Below are 20505 nucleotides of genomic sequence, written 5' to 3' on the forward strand. Positions count from 1 at the left end.
ACTAAACAATGACTACGGTCACACAATTTGTAGTTTGTACATTTGATGGCTTTATATTTGCTTTCCGTTCCGGAAACCTGCGATAACCCCCTTTTTATACGACTTTGATATCAGGATTGTATATTTGGTATATGTATCTTAAGCCTTACTTACAATTTTATAAATTTCGAAGAGCGGTAAACTACTGTTGCCTCAATTTAAATATGTATGATTTTCTAGAGTTATGAAATTATATAAATTAATCAATTTCAATCAATAATGAAATAATTTAATGTTTAATTAAATACAAAATAGGTATTTACTCGCCTCATTTCTTACAAGGTACACAGTGTAAACGCCCTTGGTGACATCAAAGTTATCAGTGCATGATAAATCTAGGATATATGCATTCTGTGTGTCGTAATCCATGGATGCACCGGCTGACAGAAATATGCCATAATCTAAAGTATACATAACAAAAAGCATATAGTTATATGTCATATGAAAATCTAAAGTATAAAGATATAGTTAAATTTAAAGTAAAATTGTTTTTATTCAAAAATCAATAAAGGCCTCTCAGTGACCTGTAGTTGTTTACATTCTCATACACTGTTCTTTGTTGGATAGTTGTCTCAGTCTTGTAGTCTATTATGGCCAATTAACAAACAATGATGTACAGACTTACTCGTGCTCCCAGATATAGTTTTAATTTCAAATGGAACTCCAATGGAATCTAGCTGGCACGTAGTGGGTGTTGAGTCCGTAACGACAAGGGTATGCAATAACGTTTCTGCGGTTAGGTCTTCAGATATAGTTTTGGAACTGCTCGTAGCCAGACTTGTTATCACTGGTGGCTGTAAAATTAAATGCCTCAAATTGTGAACTTGCACATATCTAGTTCCAAATATAATCACCGTTAATCTTGTTATGTGATTTATCGGCAATTTAAAACTTTTACGGGTGATCTCAAGGCTTTTGGTTTTTTTTCAGAAAGGATAGAAATGTAGAACGTGAAACTCGAAAATATATGAGAAAATAGTGTCAGGTAACCATGGAGGCAAGACACAATTTCATTTTAATTCGTGTCAATGTATCTATATAATGCACGCAATTGCATGCATGCAACTATCGCAACGTTTTATACACGTAACAATAATTACACTAATATTTTCTTGTTAATTCTTATTTCTAATTATAAATAGCATATATTTCCAAACTTGCAATACAAATTGCTATCCACGAATTTCATACTTTCACAGTAACAGATTTAGAGTCAACAAGTCATACACAGGCTGGGGAAAAACATGGTTTTGTGCAACGAAAATGTAAGTGTATTACATCGATAAGATGTAGAAATATAATATTTTATACTTGTGTGACAGTACTTATTGAATATGTTCAAGTGTGCAAAGAAAAAACTCCATCATATGTAAATACCGCTAAAAAATTACTTCAAGGTCATAGTTTGGTATTATCTTGATAACATTGAATAATACGATTATTCAAAGTTAAAACTCCAAAGAGTTGCTTAGAATGGTATCTAAATTAACAGACTTTATAAATAAAATACCCCAAAAAAATGTTTTTTTAATTATCTACAACAGATTGAACGTTACAGTAAGCAACTTAATTAATCTGCTTGAATAACGAATTTAGTTATGTTTACTGCTAGCTACAAGGATAAGGGATACTGCAGTTATAACTAACAATCTGAGAAGAACTGAGAGTATACATACATGTGTTTTGCTTATATCCCAATCATTTAATATATAATGCGGTAAATAATGGTATAGAATAATAACAACCAGTAAAGGTATTCAATATACTTACGTCGTTCTCTACTCGTACCGTCAGAGTACTAGATGATGACCTTGAACATGGATCTGTTACACTAAAAGTCATAGCATGGTCACCAGGAGAAAGAGAAACACCAGACCTTATTTTGACTTCCCCTGCACGTTACAAAAAGGTTTCTAGATTAGCTTTAAAATACACGTGTATATGTACTTTCTTGTAAATGCACAAAATGCACATGTAGCTTTGATATCCTGTGATAAGATTTTTACCTCTAAAGTCTCAGACTTGAGGCCTGCTAGTTGACAGGATATAATTTTTGTAACGCGTTAAAAGCAAACATAAGATGTACCAATCTCATATAATTGTCGAAAGTAAGTGCATTTCAAGAGACATCATTTAAAGCTTGTCTATACAAGTTTAATCTATGATATTTTATTTGGTATTTTAATATTATCCACGATATTAACATCTATTTGGTATGTTATAAATTTTATTCCATTATTTATTGTTTTGAAACTTCGAAACGGTGACATATGTAGAGCAGGGTCTGCTTACCGTTCCGGAGCACCCGAATCACCCACACTTTTGACTGGGATTCGTGTTGCTAAGTCTTTAGTTTTCTATGTTAGGTCTTGTGTATCATCATATTCCTGTTTTTCTTTTTTTCTTTTTAGCCATCGTGTCAGTTTATTTTCGATCTTTGACTTTGTATGTCATTCTGGTATCTTTTGCCCCTCTTTTATTTAGATTTTTTATTAACTTTTCGCCTACTATTACCATAACCGTGATCTTTTCAACATACCATGATGTTCGATTTAACGCAGTCAAGTAAGAAATTGGGCAGAAAATGTTGTTTACTTTATTTCAACACATGTTCTTAACAAATATATGAAGTGCCAATTTTCAACAAATTTACATCAAACGGTCCGCAATACGATAACAGAAAGAATGTCTTAGCCTTTTCAATAATTTTGTTGTGCAAGGACTGCTATCGCTTCCACTAGAACCATATGTTTGATACTCATTTCAATTTAATTTATATGTATCTAAAACTAAATTTTTGGCGTGGCTATCTACGAAGCAAAATAACGATACTGTATATACACCTTTCGCGCGTCCAAAAGGTAGAGAGTTTGAGTGAACATTACCAATACGTTTCATCTGGTTTTGTAAAAGTGACTTTTATTATCTTTTTTACACACCGGCACATGTTTTTGTTTTTGTTTTACAGATAGGTTATCTATTATAATATCATAATCTTAAACAAAAATCATTTATGAATGGTCCCTTTATTTTTTCATTTAAAAAATTACAAATTATGCAGAATTGTTTATTTGTAACTTCCAAATCAAAAATAATAATAAGAAAAGATAGAAAGAAAAAAACAAACAAAACAAACAAATTGCTATCGTTGATATTTTTGATAGTGCTGCCTTACAAGTGGTAGAGTCGAGTTCAAAGAAAGTTGCAGCAGATCCAGTGTTTCCTGTGTGAGCTACAGTCAGCAGACCGGCATCTTCAGGATCGCTGTCACTCGCAGCGAGAGTAAAAATTACAGTCCCGGCAACCTCGTTGTTACTTATTGCAACAGTATCATCTAGGTTAGTGAAAGCTGGTATTTGACCTAGAAGAAAATCATGAGAATTCACGTTGACCTCCAGTGGACTTTCAGGATTTTGTTGTTGATTTAATTATACTTTATATTTTACTACTTTTCTTTTAAGAAATAGATACCAAGAATTTCAATTGGTTAGTATTGACAAATATGCCGTATTTGAACTTTATATCCACTATCTACAAATGTGTTACACATGAAATTTTTTAATAATTGGTAGAATATGTTTCAAAAATTCTTCGTCTGTTTAGTAGTTTAAGGTATCCTGTATCGGGAATAAGTTATAAAAAAAACACCTAAATGTTTAATTTTTTTTCTTCTCATTAACACATTCATTTAGTAATTTATTTAAAATACAAAAGAGATTTTCAGAACATGGAAAGTATCTTTGCTAGTAATTTTAGATTGACAAATTTATACCCTATACTATACATTATACGTCATGAATATCGATATGCTGTTCTCAGAGTTATTTAAAAAAAATGGATTTTTAATATCATTTTTTGATATTTTACACTTATAATTGATTGAAAATGTCATCTCAATGCGCAAATATCCTTTTTTTTTAAATTCCTTGATGTACCCTGGAAAAATATTCATTTTTCGGTTGCTATCCTTAGGATAATCACAATGAAAAATTAAAAGAAATACAAATTTATCTGAGTGTCATATGTGCACGTGCAATCTTAATTTTTTACGAATGTTGTTATGCCATTCAGTTATTAGTCAAGGGGCAAATATTGGTTTAGGGAGTTAAACTTAACTCTTTAATTCAGAGATTCTTTGAATGAGCATTACCCATTTTCTCGGGTAAATAACTAGTTTACGATTGGCAAAGGGAATCAACATGTTTTAAAAGTGTATTATAATTATTACTTTGACATTTATGTTATATATTCTTTGGACTGTTACCGAATTTCCGGTGAAAACATTCAGAACAAGGATACCTCAAAAATATCAATTTCTCACCAATTAATGTTCCTAGGTCAATCTCATCTATAATCACACCACTCCGTGTTTTTTATATTTCATTTACGTAAAAAAAAATATCAAACAAAAAAACAAATAAACATACTTGGAGTTATCCTCGCATGAATGGCATGATCTCTTCTATTCCCACCCGTTGCTGCATCCCAATCAAAAGTAGTCTGGTCTGATCCAAAGGTAGCTGTTTTGTAGTCACCACCGTCATTTCCATCATCATATGTGATAACAGATCCAGCAGATTCATAGCTAACGATAAAAAAAAACTTTGTGAAATTTGATCTGGATTTTAAGTTATATTAAAAAATAAAATTATTATGTTGATATTTATGTTTCAATTTACCATGCAGTTGCTTGCAAATAAAATAAGATCATTTGTTGTTTATATCCCATACAAAATCTTGTTCTTTGAGCGGTATGTTTGTGAAAACATCGTGTCTTCAATTCCGTTTGACCGCTCACCTGTTTGTTAAAAATAGAAATATGCCCATCGTATCATACATAGAACGCATATATTAGATTATTCAAACATAATAAACATTGTTTTTGCCTGGGGAAATAAATACACATGGACAGATATAAGAAGATGTAGTATGAGTGCCGATGAGACAACACTTCATCCAAGTCACAATCTGTAAAAGTAACCAGTATAGGTCAAGTACGGTCTTCAACACGGAGCATTGTATTGACTTAAACGTCAAGCTATTAAAGGTCAGGGACATAACTGTTTATATGCTATTCATTATAATTAAGCGTTGTTCTATGATTCATTCCACCCATGCATTTGTCGATGTTTCATTATCGCAATACATTTGTTTAAAAAATATTGTAGACATGTTTTTAGATGATTCATTATAGGCATGTGGTTGTCATGGATCCATTAAAGACATGTGCTTGTCTATGAATATTTTAGGTGTGTGCTTGTCAATGATTGATTATAAGCATGTGTTTGTCAGAAATTCATTAAAGGCATGTGCTTGTCAATAATTAATTATAGACGTGTGCTTGTCAATGATTATTTATAGGCATGTGTTTGTCAAGGATTCATTAAAAACATGTGCTTGTCTATGATTATTTATAGGCGTGTGCTTGTCTATGATTAATTATAGGGTTTTGCTTGTCAACGATTAATGATAGGCCTGTGTTTGTCAGGAATTCACTAAAGGCATGTGCTTGTCTATGATTAATTATAGGCATGTGCTAGTCAAGGATTCATTAAAGACATGTGCTTGTCTATGAATATTTATAGGCGTGTGATTGTCAATGATTGATTATAGGCATGAGTTTGTCAGAAATTCATTAAAGGCATGTGCTTGTCAATGAATATTTATAGGCGTGTGATTGTCAATGATTGATTATAGGCATGTGTTTGTCTGAAATTCATTAAAGGCATGTGCTTGTCAATGAATATTTATAGGCGTGTGATTGTCAATGATTGATTATAGGCATGTGTTTGTCAGAAATTCATTAAAGGCATGTGCTTGTCAATGAATAATTATTGACGTGTGCTTGTCAATGATTGATTATAGGCATGTGTTTGTCAAGGATTTACTAAAGGCATGTGCTTGTCTATGAATATTTATAGGCGTGTGATTGTCAATGATTGATTATAGGCATGTGTTTGTCAGAAATTCATTAAAGGCATGTGCTTGTCAATGATTAATTATAGGCATGTGTTTGTCAAGGATTCACTAGGGGCATGTGCTTGTTCAAGATTATTTATAGGCATGTGCTTGTCAAGGATTCATTAAAGGCATGTGCTTGTTTATGATTATTAATAGGCATGTGTTTGTCAAGGATTCACTAACGGAATGTGCTTGTCTATGATTAGTTATAGGCATGTGCTTGTCATTGATTGATTATAGTCATGTGTTTGTCAAAGATTCACTAAAGGCATGTGCTTGTCCAAGATTATTTATAGGCATGTGCTTGTCAATGATTGATTATAGGCATGTATTTGTCAGAAATTCATTAAAGACATGTGTTTGTCTATGAATATTTATAGGCGTGTGCTTGTCTATGAATATGTATAGGCGTGTGCTTGTCTATGAATATTTATAGGCGTGTGCTCGTCTTTGATTAATGATAGGCATGTGCTTGTCAATTATTAATTATAGGCATGTGTTTGTCAAGGATTCACTAAAGGCAGGTGCTTGTCTATGATTAATGATAAGCATGTGCTTGTCTATGATTTATTATAGGCAGGTGTTTGTCAAGGATTCACTAAAGGCATGTGCTTGTCTATGATTATTTATAGGCATGTGCATGTCATTGATTGATTATAGGCAGGTGTTTGTCAAGGATTCACTAAAGGCATGTGCTTGTCTATGATTATTTATAGGCATGTGCATGTCATTGATTGATTATAGGCAGGTGTTTGTCAGAAATTCATTAAAGGCATGTGCTTGTCTATGATTAATTATAAACATGTGCTTGTCAAGGATTCATCAGATATGTGTTTGTCAAGGATTTATCATAGGCATGATTTTGTTTGTCAATGATTGTTAACGATTCATTATAGGCATTTGTGTGTCAATGATAGTCAATAATTCATTATAGGCATTTGTTTGTCAATGATTCAATTTAGACATGCGTTTGTCAATATTTATATATAGACATGTGTTTGTTAATGATTCGTTATATGCATGTGTGTGTCAATGATTCGTTACAGGCATGTGTTTGTTAATAATTTGTGATAGGCATGCGTTTGTTAATGGTTCGTTACAGTCATACGTTTGTACGATTTATAAAAGCTAAATTATCGACATTATAATATATTGATAAAGTTAACATGTATGTGTTCTGTTAACATAAATGTTTTGACATGGCCAGAAAATATATTATTTTAGTATACAAAATAAATAGAAATAGAGAATGTGTCAAAGATACAACTCGACCAAATAGCAGAAAACAGACCACTGCCACCAATTAGTCGTCTACACAACAAGGAAACGGGTATCAGATATTCCCTATACAAAAATGTGTACTAGTTTAGTACAAATAGACATTACATTAACTCCAAAACATAAAAAGGAACTAAACTTTATGAAAAAAAAATACAAGACATACAAATGCCGGCTCCTTACTTCAGCCAGGCGCCAAAAATACGATAAAATCATGTCTCTTGTTGTAATCATTTAGAATAAGAATGCAATAGCTGCACGTTTTGTATGGACACTGTGTATAAAATTTACCAATTGAATTTTCATTTATTCAACAAAAATTTGTATAGCATAATAAGATTACAATCTTAATAAAACTTTGTAAAAATGTCGCAAATTAAGTGGATAATTTGGAGTTAATCTCCAAATCAAATTGCATTAAAGCATCCTATTATCTGTCATTCGGTGTTCAAACAATTTCTAGGAAAGGTTAACATAAATTTACTAACGCCACAGCAGTATTTACTGGTCAGGATATATATGATATTTAATTCCAAAAAAAAAGCGATAAGTGAAATATTTGTTTGTTTTTTATTGACAGTACTCACAAGCCTATATAATCGTCGTTATAAACACGGATTCTTGATCCAGCTGTTACGGTCATAGTATTCTCATTCCTATCATCTAAAAATAAATCATTCTTCCAATATTTTTTAACATTCGAAAAGAAAATATATATAGAAAATTTGAAAAATTACTAGTGTCCTAGTGTAGTAAAATATAATACCATAATGATTTTAAAACCATATACAGACAATCTGAATCCTTCTGTTTGAACGATACATAAAACTATATGTTATTCTATATGTGACATCATAAGGTATGGTGTCCGTTTTTCATGACGTCACAAAAGGTAATTCAGAGGGAAATAAAGTTGACGTCATTATCAAATTTGGCAAGTACATAACCGAGAACAAAAAAATTACACGTATATTATAGGTTTCATAACGAGTGCGAAAAAGATATCGATTGAAGAATTCACATATGTCCGTTGCTATGGATGAAATGTAAATTGTCTTACTCTCTCAAATTTATCAATGACCTAACGAATAACCAATGTAAATGTTTTAATATTGTCTCATGATGATGGATAAGTGAATAATATTCTAAATTACAACAACAAAAAAAACGTTTATACATTCTTACCATATGCCTCAAAAATATTTTCCCCACGCAGAGTCCATAATGCCCCTGAATCGTACCACACTTGGACTTTCACATTTATAGGTGTAATTGCATTTCTACGTACATATATTTCCCAAATATATATGAAACCACAGCAATCGAACCTGTAATCGTTGTGAAAATTCAGAACTGCATTGACTAAAAAATAAATATAATAGTTATAAAAATAGATTCTAGAGCAGTACCGTCTTTACATAAATTTGTAACAATTTGCTTCTGCAAAGGAGCTTTAAACCATTGAACATTGTACAAGTGTTCTATTTTTTCCCCTGCATTTAACGATATCGGTTGCAGAAAGGTTTATCTCCAGTATCACTAGCCTGTAACCACTGATGATGTATGTTCGAATACTGCACATGACAGGCGTGTTCGACTCGAACCTGAATTGAATTGTATTGCCATTTGTATTGCCCAATTGTTAAATTCTTTCAAGACATGCCACCTGAGCGATATAATCAAAGTGATGAAGTTTGGGTTACAACAAACAACAAAATATTCAAAATTAATTCATGCATTTGTTTTTAATCAACCATTGAACAGGAATATCAATAAGAATAAAGATACAGAGTTAGAGACTATATATTCAACAAAGAGCGAGGAACAAGAAGTAACTTGTACAATTTGTAGAGCCTTCGACAACGATGAAAATTCGCACCGTATAGAAACTATAAAATTGCCATGTTTGTTATGTCATAAATATATATAAAAAAAATGAAATGAATAGATGTCAACATCAATCGTTTTGGATGAAATTTAATCAAGTATATGTATCGCATAAATTGCATATATGTTTTTTTTTTTTATTTACTTACCTGATAGGACATGTGAACGTATGAACCTCGCTTCGTTACTGAACGGATTCTAACGGTTGCAATATATGCAGTTGAACCCCGATGTGTTGAAGTCGAGGGGACCGGACCAAAGTTTTTTACTCATCCGATATTCGACTCATCTGAGGTCTAGTGAGTCGTCAGAAACTGGGAAGGCATGAAATGCGATATGAGAGTTGTGTAATTTAAATACAATGAGCAGTGTTTCTTTTGTTTCGATATTACACTATATGTTTGTGTATTCATGTTTAACATGTGTAACCCAGCCACATTCTGTATGTATATGCCTGTCCCTAGTCAGGAGTCTGTAATTCAGTGGTTGTCGTTTGCTGATGTGTTACATATTTGTTTTTGTTCATATTTTGTATATATAACTGTACTTCCATCGAATCAAGAGTAAAATATCTCGCTTGTTTCACTATATATAAATGATTTAATGTCGACAATCTTGAAGATAGAGTTTTAATATAAGTTACTCATAATCTTGACATTATCAATTTTCCATGGCAACCAAACGTGGTCAAAGTCAGATAAATCAAATCAGACAGACCTGCATAATTTACAATCATTCCATCATCAAAATGTAGTTACATTTTATAGTATACAAGAAACAAAGCCAACTCTGAAAACTTAAGACTGACCGACAAGCCACGTAAGGGAGGTTGAGGTCAAATTTTCCCAGCCAGGCAGACATGTATATCTTACAACAATTCCATGAAACAAATACAGTTAATCAGGAAAAATAAAATTGTCAAATAAACCTTAAAATTGGATCATGGTCAGCTGGAACATAACGGACAGACATTTACACCAAGAATCGAAAACATACAGAAGACGTAGTTGATAATTAACTGCTAATGTTTATAAAAAGGATATCTCTACTGAAAATTAACATTTAGCAATGAACCATGACTTATGCCAGACAGACATATACAATGTAATGTACAATCATTATATACCCTTAATATCGTTGAACTGTTGCATGTAGTGTTAAACCTAACAACTTAACATTGACTAAGGCCGTGTTCACACCAAACGCTGTGTACAGTAAACATGTTTACATTTGGTTTAATGTAATGCACACTAGTTTCACATTAACTTTGTTCACATCTATACACCTTGTTTAGCTACCTGTACATAACATTTGTTCACACTTGTAAACTATATGTCATTTAAATGTTCATTACGTAGAACAGAATTCAAATTTTCCAACAACTTTTCTAGCAGTTAGGGAACGACCGTTTGACTTAAAAAAAAAGGGGGGGGGTGATTTTACCACAATTTGATTTAAACACATGGGGTCATACAGAAGATTAGAATGAAAAAATTTTCTGAATCCAAAGTTTGCCCATACATTATAGTGCAAAATATTGAATTGGTACCATAGAAAAAATAAATAAATATAAACTTTCGCCCGAGAAAAAATATGACTCAGATGTCTCGATTACGCATTGAAAACGTAGGCTGCATCAGCTTGCTTACAGACCAGACTATAATTGCGATGTTAAGGATCACTACATTTTTATCTTTTCTGTTTGTTTCAAATTATATTTTTTCTCCAAGGAGTCTTTAGGCAGCAACCATTTGATTTTCTGGGGGGAGGGGGGCACTGGATTTTTTTCTGGACAATTTGTTTTTTCGCCTCCGGCGAAAGTCAATCTACTTTTTTGGCGACAAGTCCAAAACATTTTTTTCTTTCAATTTTGGCATAAAATTTAGTGGCAGCTCAGGGTAAAACAAACAATTTTTTTTCTCAGGGTCAAAAACAAATTATATTATATATATAAATTGGAAACAAACTTTTTTTCCAAAACGAATCCATAGCCCCCCACCCCCCCCCCCCCACCCCACACCCCTCAAATGGGTGCTGCCTTAGCAAAAAGAGGGGGTTATGGTTTTTCTAACTGTATTTTAACGGACTTGAGATACTGCACAAACAAACAATTAGCCTCACCCTTTTTCAGTAATGCATTTATGAGTGAATCGTTGATTGAGTAAATACCAGTGGCAAATATTTCTGTCAGTGTGTACGTCCAGCCGATTCGGGTAGACCTTTTCAAATAAATTATGTGTTCAACAATGATGATGGATGAGTCTTGTTTGTCTTGATAAGGGGTTAATAAGGCTAGGTAAAAACAATTATAACAAATAAATATATCAAGTTTAGACAAATATTTCTTCAAAGAACTTTATTAATAAGTGTTATTAGTATCAATTTTATAGAAAAATCGCTTCTTTTTTAAATACACATGGGAAAATTAAAGTTCTGAATGCCTAGTTTAGTGTACACTTAACCTACACAAGGCCTACATCGACTATCGACTGCATGTAGACAAAACATGATTTACACTACATGTAAACATTGAGTTTTATCAATGAGAACGTAATGATGTTTAGTTAATGTGTGAGTAACACTAACACAACACCGCGTTTAGGTCAATGTGAACACGGCCTAATACACAAGACACATATGTTAAATGTCAAATTAATTTTAAAATTTCCAGACCAACATCTACACCTTATAATAATTTCAAACACCAAATATAGTTCACCTACTGTTATCTATATCTGAGAAACGGACCTCATTACGTCAAATTAACTTTGATCACTCACCCATGATGTGCGGTCAATTTCACATATTTTTTTTGACGCAACAGTTTGAAAGTTTACTCATTTCTTTGTCATTGGCTATTGCTTTAAATTCAACCTCTTTTAGATATTTCAGATATTTCTAATTACCTTATAAAATTAAAACATAATGTATCCTTTATTTATTATCATAGAACGGTCGCAACCGACATGATCAAATGAATGTACTCAGATATGTGGCTGGAATTCAAATTGAAAGACCGCAATGTTTTATGTGTCGAAGTTCATAAAAATATGACTTCGATAGTTACCTGCATTTCCATCATAATCGTCGTCATCTTCGTCCCGTGTACGCTGTTCCCCAATGATGTCATTGCTAGTACACTGACCTATCGATAAAAATGTATAAAAGTATGAAACAAAACTACTATGAGTTAGAAGCTCCTTCGGTATTTAACACTCGAGTTAATTTCCTTTTTCCATGTTTAAAGTAATGTGTTATTTTAAATAATATTAATGTCGTCAAATCATTTATTTAGAATAACCTTTAAATACCGTCATATTATTGATAACTTCCAGGACTAAGGACTAGTATTGTGAAAATAATTTTATGAATTTCAAGATTATATATTCGTTACAAATATACGTCACTGCTTGTGATGTCCTGGGCTTTCATTAATTGAAGACAATCGTTGTACATTTTTAATTCTGTAGTTTGTTTTTGTTGCACTTGAGTGTTTCTGTTGTTCCGTTGTTTTGATCTTAAAGTTGATGTGTTTCCCTATGTTTTAGTTTGTTATCCGGATGTGTTTTTTGTTTCTAAATCAATTAAGGACTTTTAAACAGCGGTAAACTACTGTTGCCTATACATGCCATGCTTAAACACACTGAAATCAATCAGGACTACAGACTTATTGGGGTTCCTATTTTTAAGTAGCTTCTTTTCAATAAACAGCGATTTCATTACATTTAATCGGAAGAACATTTTTTTCTATAATTTTCCCCCATAAAAGTACGTTATAACCAGTTCAATAAACTTACATTGTACGTGCACACAATGCATTCAGTCCATTATAGCGACGATTTAAAATATAATGCATGTCACTTCATCAATTTAGTTGTAATGTATTATTGAAATATTTGAGATCTATCGTAATTGACTTTGATAACAAAAGGTATAATGATATGAACTTGAATATTAACTCTCTATTATATCTGTCTAGTGTCAAACGATTTGATGTTGAAAACATTGATTTGAATTGTTAAATGATAAAAATTCTTATAAAGCACAATTTCAATCAAATCGTAATGTTTTGAGTGCCATCTACGTTTTTAATAAACATATAATTTGTCCTTTCAGAATTAAACGATAAACATGTGTATTTTAAAATGTCAATTTTTATTTTTTGTTAATTCAAAATTTCTTTTCTATAACATTTTTTAGCTTATAATGTTAGAATGAAAAGAGTATTTTACAGACAAGGTACTGTGTTTAGGTGAGACATCATCTAAAGAAATTAATCATAATTTCCGTTATATTTGAGGCGTCTTTAATAGTTAACTTTACTAATGTTAACAGAAATACACACGTGGTTACGGAATTCTGATAATTTAAAGACAAGACAGCTGTAGAGACGTGTATGTAAAGGCGGAATCCCGCTTATCCCGGTAAATAGTTACGCTTTTAACGGAAAAAAGTAAATCAACAATTAAATTGCATTTAATCTATGTTTTATCCTATACTGAGCGCTGTTTCATAGAATACCGTACAATTTACGATTCTGACACTTGGACCTTTCTGCATGTCGTATAGTCCAACTTATATTACTTTTATCCAGCAATTCGAACATTTTTGTTATCAAATCTATTATTGAAATATTTGATAACTTCTTTAATAACAAAAGACTTCTCATGATTTGAATGCTCTCTCTAAACATATATTCACGTTTTCTGTTGTTGAAATCAGCCGAGTATCAAACGATTGGATAGGGAAAACATTAATTTTCAGATATTTACTAAAAGCGTTTGTACCGTATATTTTGTCTCTTTGTGCTTAAACAATTATTAATTGTTTTCATTGCTGTTCATTTGTATTTGAAATCACAACAATTGATTTTTAAATTTTTAAAGACCATCTTCATATTATTCGTCTTATTTTATACAACATAATGTTATGAAATTACTCAAGTAAAAATGTATCTGAGTTATCACTGAAGAAAAGTATCTGAATAGTCAAAATTGCGCATATCCCTAAAATGATTGTGCTTTTACAAGAAAAGTAAAACAAGACAAATTATAATAATTATTATCAATGTATTACGGATTCATATACTAATCCGACCTACTATAGATTAAAGTGATGGCTGTATATTGCAGGATAAAAATAAGATATTTTCATTGTCGAAAATTTAAATTTTCTTTTGTAGTTGTATAAAAAACCAGTGTACAAATGAATTTTGTATTTGTCGATAATGTACATAGATGGTATACTGTATTTACCGCTAGAGATAACAAGTCGTCATGCAATTTAGCTATTGGGTATTAATGACTCTTTTGGACTGTTGTGGACCCTTATATATGATTTGTGACTATATAGGAAAGTTTATTGTTCAAAGAATCATAGGTTTGCGTTGCCAATTACCAGTAAAGGATACTTGATCAGTTTCTGAGAATATGTTTGTAATATCTGCCAATGGGTGTTCAATTAGATTAATGGTACCAATTTTCTTGCACAAGATGCGCATTTCGACAATACATTCCTCTTCAGTGATGCTCGTTGCCAAAATATTTGAAATCCAAAGCTTATATAAAAGATGAAGAGCTATAATCCAAAAGGTCCAAAAAGTATAGCCAAATCCGTGAAAGGAATCAGAGCTTTGCACGAGGGAGATACATTCCTTAATTTATAATAATTTCTATCATTTTGTAACAGCAAATTTTTGATAACACAAAAAATCCGTATTTTCATGCCACTACCGAAGTACTGGCTACTGGGCTGGTGATGCCCTCGGGGACTAATAGTCCACCAGCAGAGGCATCGACCCAGTGGTAGTAATAAGATTTATGGTACCAATTTTCTTGCACAAGATGCGCATTTCGACAATACATGTCTCTTCAGTGATGCTCGTTGCCAAAATATTTGAAATCCAAAGCTTATATAAAAGATGAAGAGCTATAATCCAAAAGGTCCAAAAAGTATAGCCAAATCCGTGAAAGGAATCAGAGCTTTGCACGAGGGAGATACATTCCTTAATTTATAATAATTTCTATCATTTTGTAACAGCAAATTTTAATAACACAAAAAATCCGTATTTTCATGCCAGTACCGAAGTACTGGGCTGGTGATGCCCTCGAGGACTAATAGTCCATCAGCAGTGGCATCGACCCAGTCGTAAAAAAACCCAGTGTATCTGTTTGATAAACAAACGAATGTTGCAGACTCTTATTAAATATTTTATACAAAGAGCGAATATCTAGTTTAGGATACAACCAATTAAAGCCGAGGGGTTGAGAGGGCAGGATTATTCGCTTTAAAATATTCTTCAACTTCAACGTTGGAAAAAATATCTTATGATCAGGGAACGGAAATAATTGGTATTTGCGTAGTACAAAATAAATATATACCAAACCCCGGTTAAATGGTCGGTCTCATATTGGCTTCAGGGATAACCGATTCATTTAACATTTCGGCTACTAAGTTTATAAAAGCAATATACTCTCTGCTTAAAGAAATGACAACATAATGCCTACCAAAGTAAAAGTTAACATAAGCGTGACATGAAAAGATCATATCTTAAAACTACACACAATCGCAAGTTAATATTTAGTTTCAGAAACTGACTTTGCGGTTGTGATAAATAAATGAATGCAATGTCCTGCTACCTTGGTTTACGTTCGTCAATAAAAGTATTCAAATAATCATATAAAATCCTTATATTTATAATAGATATAGGAAGATGTGGTGTGAGTGCCAATGAGACAACTCTCCATCCAAATAACAATTCAAAAAGTAAACCATTATAGGTTAAAGTACGGCCTTCAACACGGAGCCTTGACTCACACCGAACAACAAGCTATAAAGGGCCCCAAAATTACTAGTGTAAAACCATTCAAATGAGAAAACCAACGGTCTAATCTATATAAACAAAACGAGAAACAAGAAACACGTATATATTACATAAACAAACGACAACTACTGTACATCAGATTCCTGACTTAGGACAGGTGCAAACATTTGCAGCGGGATTAAACGTTTTAATGGATAGTTTAGAAAAAAAACCTCTTTACTAAATCTCGTTTTCATGACATAATTATAATAATAAATCTGTTTTTAATATTTTAGTCTCAAATTGTAAGTAATGATTTTGAAATTTAATAAATAAAAAAGCATGCCATAGTTACTAAATTATAGCTTTACTTACCATTAATTGTGTGTATATAAACAAATATATAGAGGGATACTATACATGTAAAAATTATCATCGTCCGGTTTTTTTCTCTCAATTTCTTTAATATTCGTTACTTTAAAGATTAAATCATTCTAACTAAAGGTTCTCTCTTACTCTGATAACCTTATTCATTCAACATCCCTGAATCATAACAGACATTCAGTTCAACGTTAAAGGTCCTCGATCTGAAACGATTGTATGTATTCATGCATTTAGATTTAATCGCTAAAAAATGGTTTTGCGATTGGAGTGAATGCCGTCTCTTGCTATTGTAAAGAGTTATAAACTGGAATAATTATATGCTCTGAGTTTTTGTGATTAGGCATGCCATCATAAAGTTGGAGGTGTGGCTAGCCATCAAACTAGGTTCAACCCACACTTTGTTTAAAAAAAACGTCCTGTACCAAGAAAGGCATATGGCAGTTGTTATTTAATAATTCGTTTCTATGTATGTTGCGTTTAATGTTGTTTCACTTCAGTGTTACTATTGTTTCTTTTATTTTCCTCATTTGGTTAATCTGTTGCCTTCGGTATTAATTTGAAAACCGTTTTTATCCTTCAAAATCGATTTATGACTTTTGAACAGCGGTATACGACTGTTGTTATTATTTTTGTTTTTGTTTTTCTGTGTTTCAAAATGTTGATTTGAGCATACTCATTTGTTTATGTAGTATAGCAAAAGAAAGTGACAACTTGTAAATTGAAAATGTCTGAGTTTGTTTCAACATTTTACGTGCGTTAACCAGGTATTATCGATATTTAAGAAAGAAAAAAATGTTATGGCTCAGATTGAGTTGTTTATAAATGCAAGAACGGTAGGCAAAATTAGTTTCCTTGTATTGATAAAATTTTTCGTCAGAAAATATAACTGCAAATATTTTTTTCTGAAAAAAAATCTGTATGAGACCGTTAAATACACTGCACCGTCTCGGCTTAAAAACGATTAAGAAGCACGATAAAACGGAAAATTAAGGTAACACTACATTATTGTGAGCTCCGTCAAGTGAAAAAATAATATTTATAGATTTCTTTTCACTTCATTTGACATCATCAGTGGTCCTTACACCCGTCATTCACGATCAACGATTACTACGTCAATACAGTTCCTAATAAAATTTTATATTTCTTTTCTATTTCAAACTTTCGTTCTCATGCACCTTAATGATATTATAAACTATTGAATTTAAATGAATAATTTTTTTTTTTTCGTTTTTAGAATTATCTGTCCTATCCAATACATTATTAACCTCATCTTATGATGAATACACGTTAAACTGTACAGTAATTGGATTCATTATTATATAGCAATAAAAAAAACTTCCCACAAACAAAACCATTTGAATGAACACTTCTTTGAAAATAGACATCAATTAAACTGTTTTGTTGGTATAAGTTTGATTTGTTTACAACTTGTTTAGAGCCTTTAGTTCACAAATCAAACTACGAAAGCTTAAGAAGAGAAAAAGGACCATACTGAAAAGTTTAAATAGGCAATATATAAAGGTATTTTTGATAATGGTTTCTCAACAAACAAATATAGAGTTAATTCCTACATTGATTTGTTAATCATTTCTAATTTCTTAAATTGAGAAATAAATGTCTTTGCTTGAACATGTTGAACGTCAAATTTAAATGCGAACTGAATTATTTTCTTTTAATACTAACAGTAACGTTTTTCATCGTGTCGCTTCGGGTCGTTTGTGTTCATTTCTTGCGCAATCAGATCTAAATGAGATAGCAAAAACAAATATTTCTAAGTTGGCAGACGAATGAAGATTACAATTCAAACAGACTTTTGCATTACTAGATTTCGGAGATAGAAGAAACAATTATACAGGTTAGCAGAGGAATAAAGACTTCAAACCAAACATACTTTTCGCGGTTAAGCGCTGTTAGGGCCGGGTTATATGAGTATGACATGCATTATTGTATAACGTATCTTAGATTGACTTCAACTTGAGTTATTTGAGGATAAGATTTGTTTTGTTTTGTTTTTGGTAATAGGTTAAATCACAAAAATACTGAACTCCGTATACCTCGAGTGTGGGATATGTTCAATATTGCAAGGAGGGAAAATAAAAGAAAGATAAGTAATGTAATCATGGTAATACGAAGAAAATATTTAAAAAAAATAAGATTCTGCAATTAATATCTAGTATGCAATAAAGAGTTTATTTACCATGTGTTGGATATTTATTGCCATTTTTTCTTAAGACAGACATCATTGTACTCAAAGAGAATCGACTTTAGACTATCCAATTTTCTTTTTTACTCTGCTTTCCTTTTGTAGATTGTTACGGAAATAGATTCACCATTTTCATAACTATGAAAAGTGCCTCACACTTCTTGAATACCCAAACACTTCCAGCTGATAGTGGGGTACTTTTTTTATTTGGTAAACGTTTCAATTACAAGATAGATAAATAATGTTTTTTGTCATATTTTTTCATATTTTGTCGAATAGTTGTCCATACAGAGAGCATGTCCATTTATTTCCATAATGCTTTATTGAAATGAAAACACTATTTTACAACTCATTATCAGAATTGTCTGCCAATAAATTTTATTGAATCAAATGAATATATACATAAAAACAAATTTATAAAAATATGTTCTTGGTTATCCCTAGACTGTCCAAACATACAAAAATAATGTAAAATTCATTTATTATAAAAAAAACCATTTCAAGTGATATTGTAGTAAATCCTTTTAGTGTATGACTGAGCAAAATATTAAAATAATATTAAAATTTGCATAAATGCATATACACTGCATGTTACATAAATATCCACGATAATAAGTTATAGTATGACAGTCTTCTTTCGGTCCTAGTGCGTTATGTCACAACTTTACTTGTAATGCGCAGATATAAATATACACGGCGCCTGATATTAAATAGGACATTTATTCGGAAGTAACTTGCATAGTCATTCATACTAAGTTACCAAAAACGTATATATTTTCATCAAATAATCATTAAATTATGAACGACTTGGTCATTGTAGATGGCTTTTGTCAAAATATGTTTAAATTACATCTCACTTAGTACACTCGGCATAACGGTATTGACAAATATAATGTCTGCCCTTATTAAAATGATCATAGAACATGATAAGAAATAAATATTATTTTTTAAATTCATACAATTAACTTTTAGGACAATGACTTTGATACTATGATAAATAAATGAATGCTTCCATTATTCACCCTTCAAAACGGTAAAATATTATGGCAGGAGTTAAATTCTGCAACACAATTATAAAAATATTCAAAGAAATCTCCATACATTTTTGTCATGTAGGCTATATATATTTAATTAATATATCATTATCATTCTCCTTAAATGATATAATTATTATCATTTAAACAAAAAGTTTAATATGTGTAGTCCGAAATTGTAAAAGAGACGATATTTTGTTAGAGCAAAATAAATATTTTTAATGCCATAGTACAAAAAATGTATATCTTTACTCACCATTGGTTGTGTGTATACAAATGAATAAATATAGTGGGATGATAAATGCAAAAATTATCATGGTCCGGTTTTGTTCTTCTAAATTCGTTACTGTTCCTTGATTTAAAGTTAAATCCTTATGATTAAAAGTCCTTTCGTAACACTGATAACCTCATATCCATTCAATGTAACTGAATCATGACAGACATTTAGTTCATCGAGAAAAATTCTCGATTAAAAATATTAAAGCGCTATGGTAAAAAAAAAAATATAAAATAGTCTACAAAATACTACAATGAAACAAAATATCAGAGCAACACGTTCCTCCCACCAAAATTGGTTAAATAAGGAACACCTGAAAGGTTAATATCCATCAAAATTAATAGGCAAAAACGGGACATCAATAGTATGGAACATAGCAATGGCGAAATGGGATAAAATATTTCTGAACAATGATCATACATGTTTCTTTTTGTATCGGCTAAAATTAACATGAAAAATAAAAGTTTCTTTTCATTTTACTTTCGGGCGTATGGTTACATACTTGGTTCAGCTGACAAATCACGGCGATAACAAACTTTTTCTGCAAACTAAAATCTATGACAAACGGGATAATTTCAACTTCCCATTTCTCAGATGTAACATAATACTCTATGCTTCGTCGTATGGCTTTTACATATTT

The 20505-nt window shown here is 31.5% G+C and overlaps 1 protein-coding gene across 1 annotated transcript in view; it reads right to left on the reverse strand.

Annotated features, from left to right (window-relative positions):
* The window catches only part of LOC134688244 (cadherin EGF LAG seven-pass G-type receptor 1-like), a 31756-nt gene extending 15135 nt beyond the window's left edge, over nt 1–16621 (reverse strand). Inside the window, exons 1-9 of the mRNA XM_063548792.1 lie at nt 16343–16621; nt 12233–12310; nt 8464–8640; nt 7866–7941; nt 4467–4624; nt 3215–3400; nt 1810–1931; nt 665–833; nt 307–440 (exon numbers count right to left, since the gene is read on the reverse strand). Of these exons, the coding sequence (XP_063404862.1) occupies nt 307–440; nt 665–833; nt 1810–1931; nt 3215–3400; nt 4467–4624; nt 7866–7941; nt 8464–8640; nt 12233–12310; nt 16343–16403 (1161 nt within the window). The 5' untranslated portion in view covers nt 16404–16621. The remainder of the gene's footprint in view (nt 1–306; nt 441–664; nt 834–1809; nt 1932–3214; nt 3401–4466; nt 4625–7865; nt 7942–8463; nt 8641–12232; nt 12311–16342) is intronic.
* Nucleotides 16622–20505: the final 3884 nt, after the last annotated feature.

Source organism: Mytilus trossulus, chromosome 1, assembly GCF_036588685.1.
Source record: "Mytilus trossulus isolate FHL-02 chromosome 1, PNRI_Mtr1.1.1.hap1, whole genome shotgun sequence".
Classification (NCBI taxonomy): Eukaryota; Metazoa; Mollusca; class Bivalvia; order Mytilida; family Mytilidae; genus Mytilus; species Mytilus trossulus.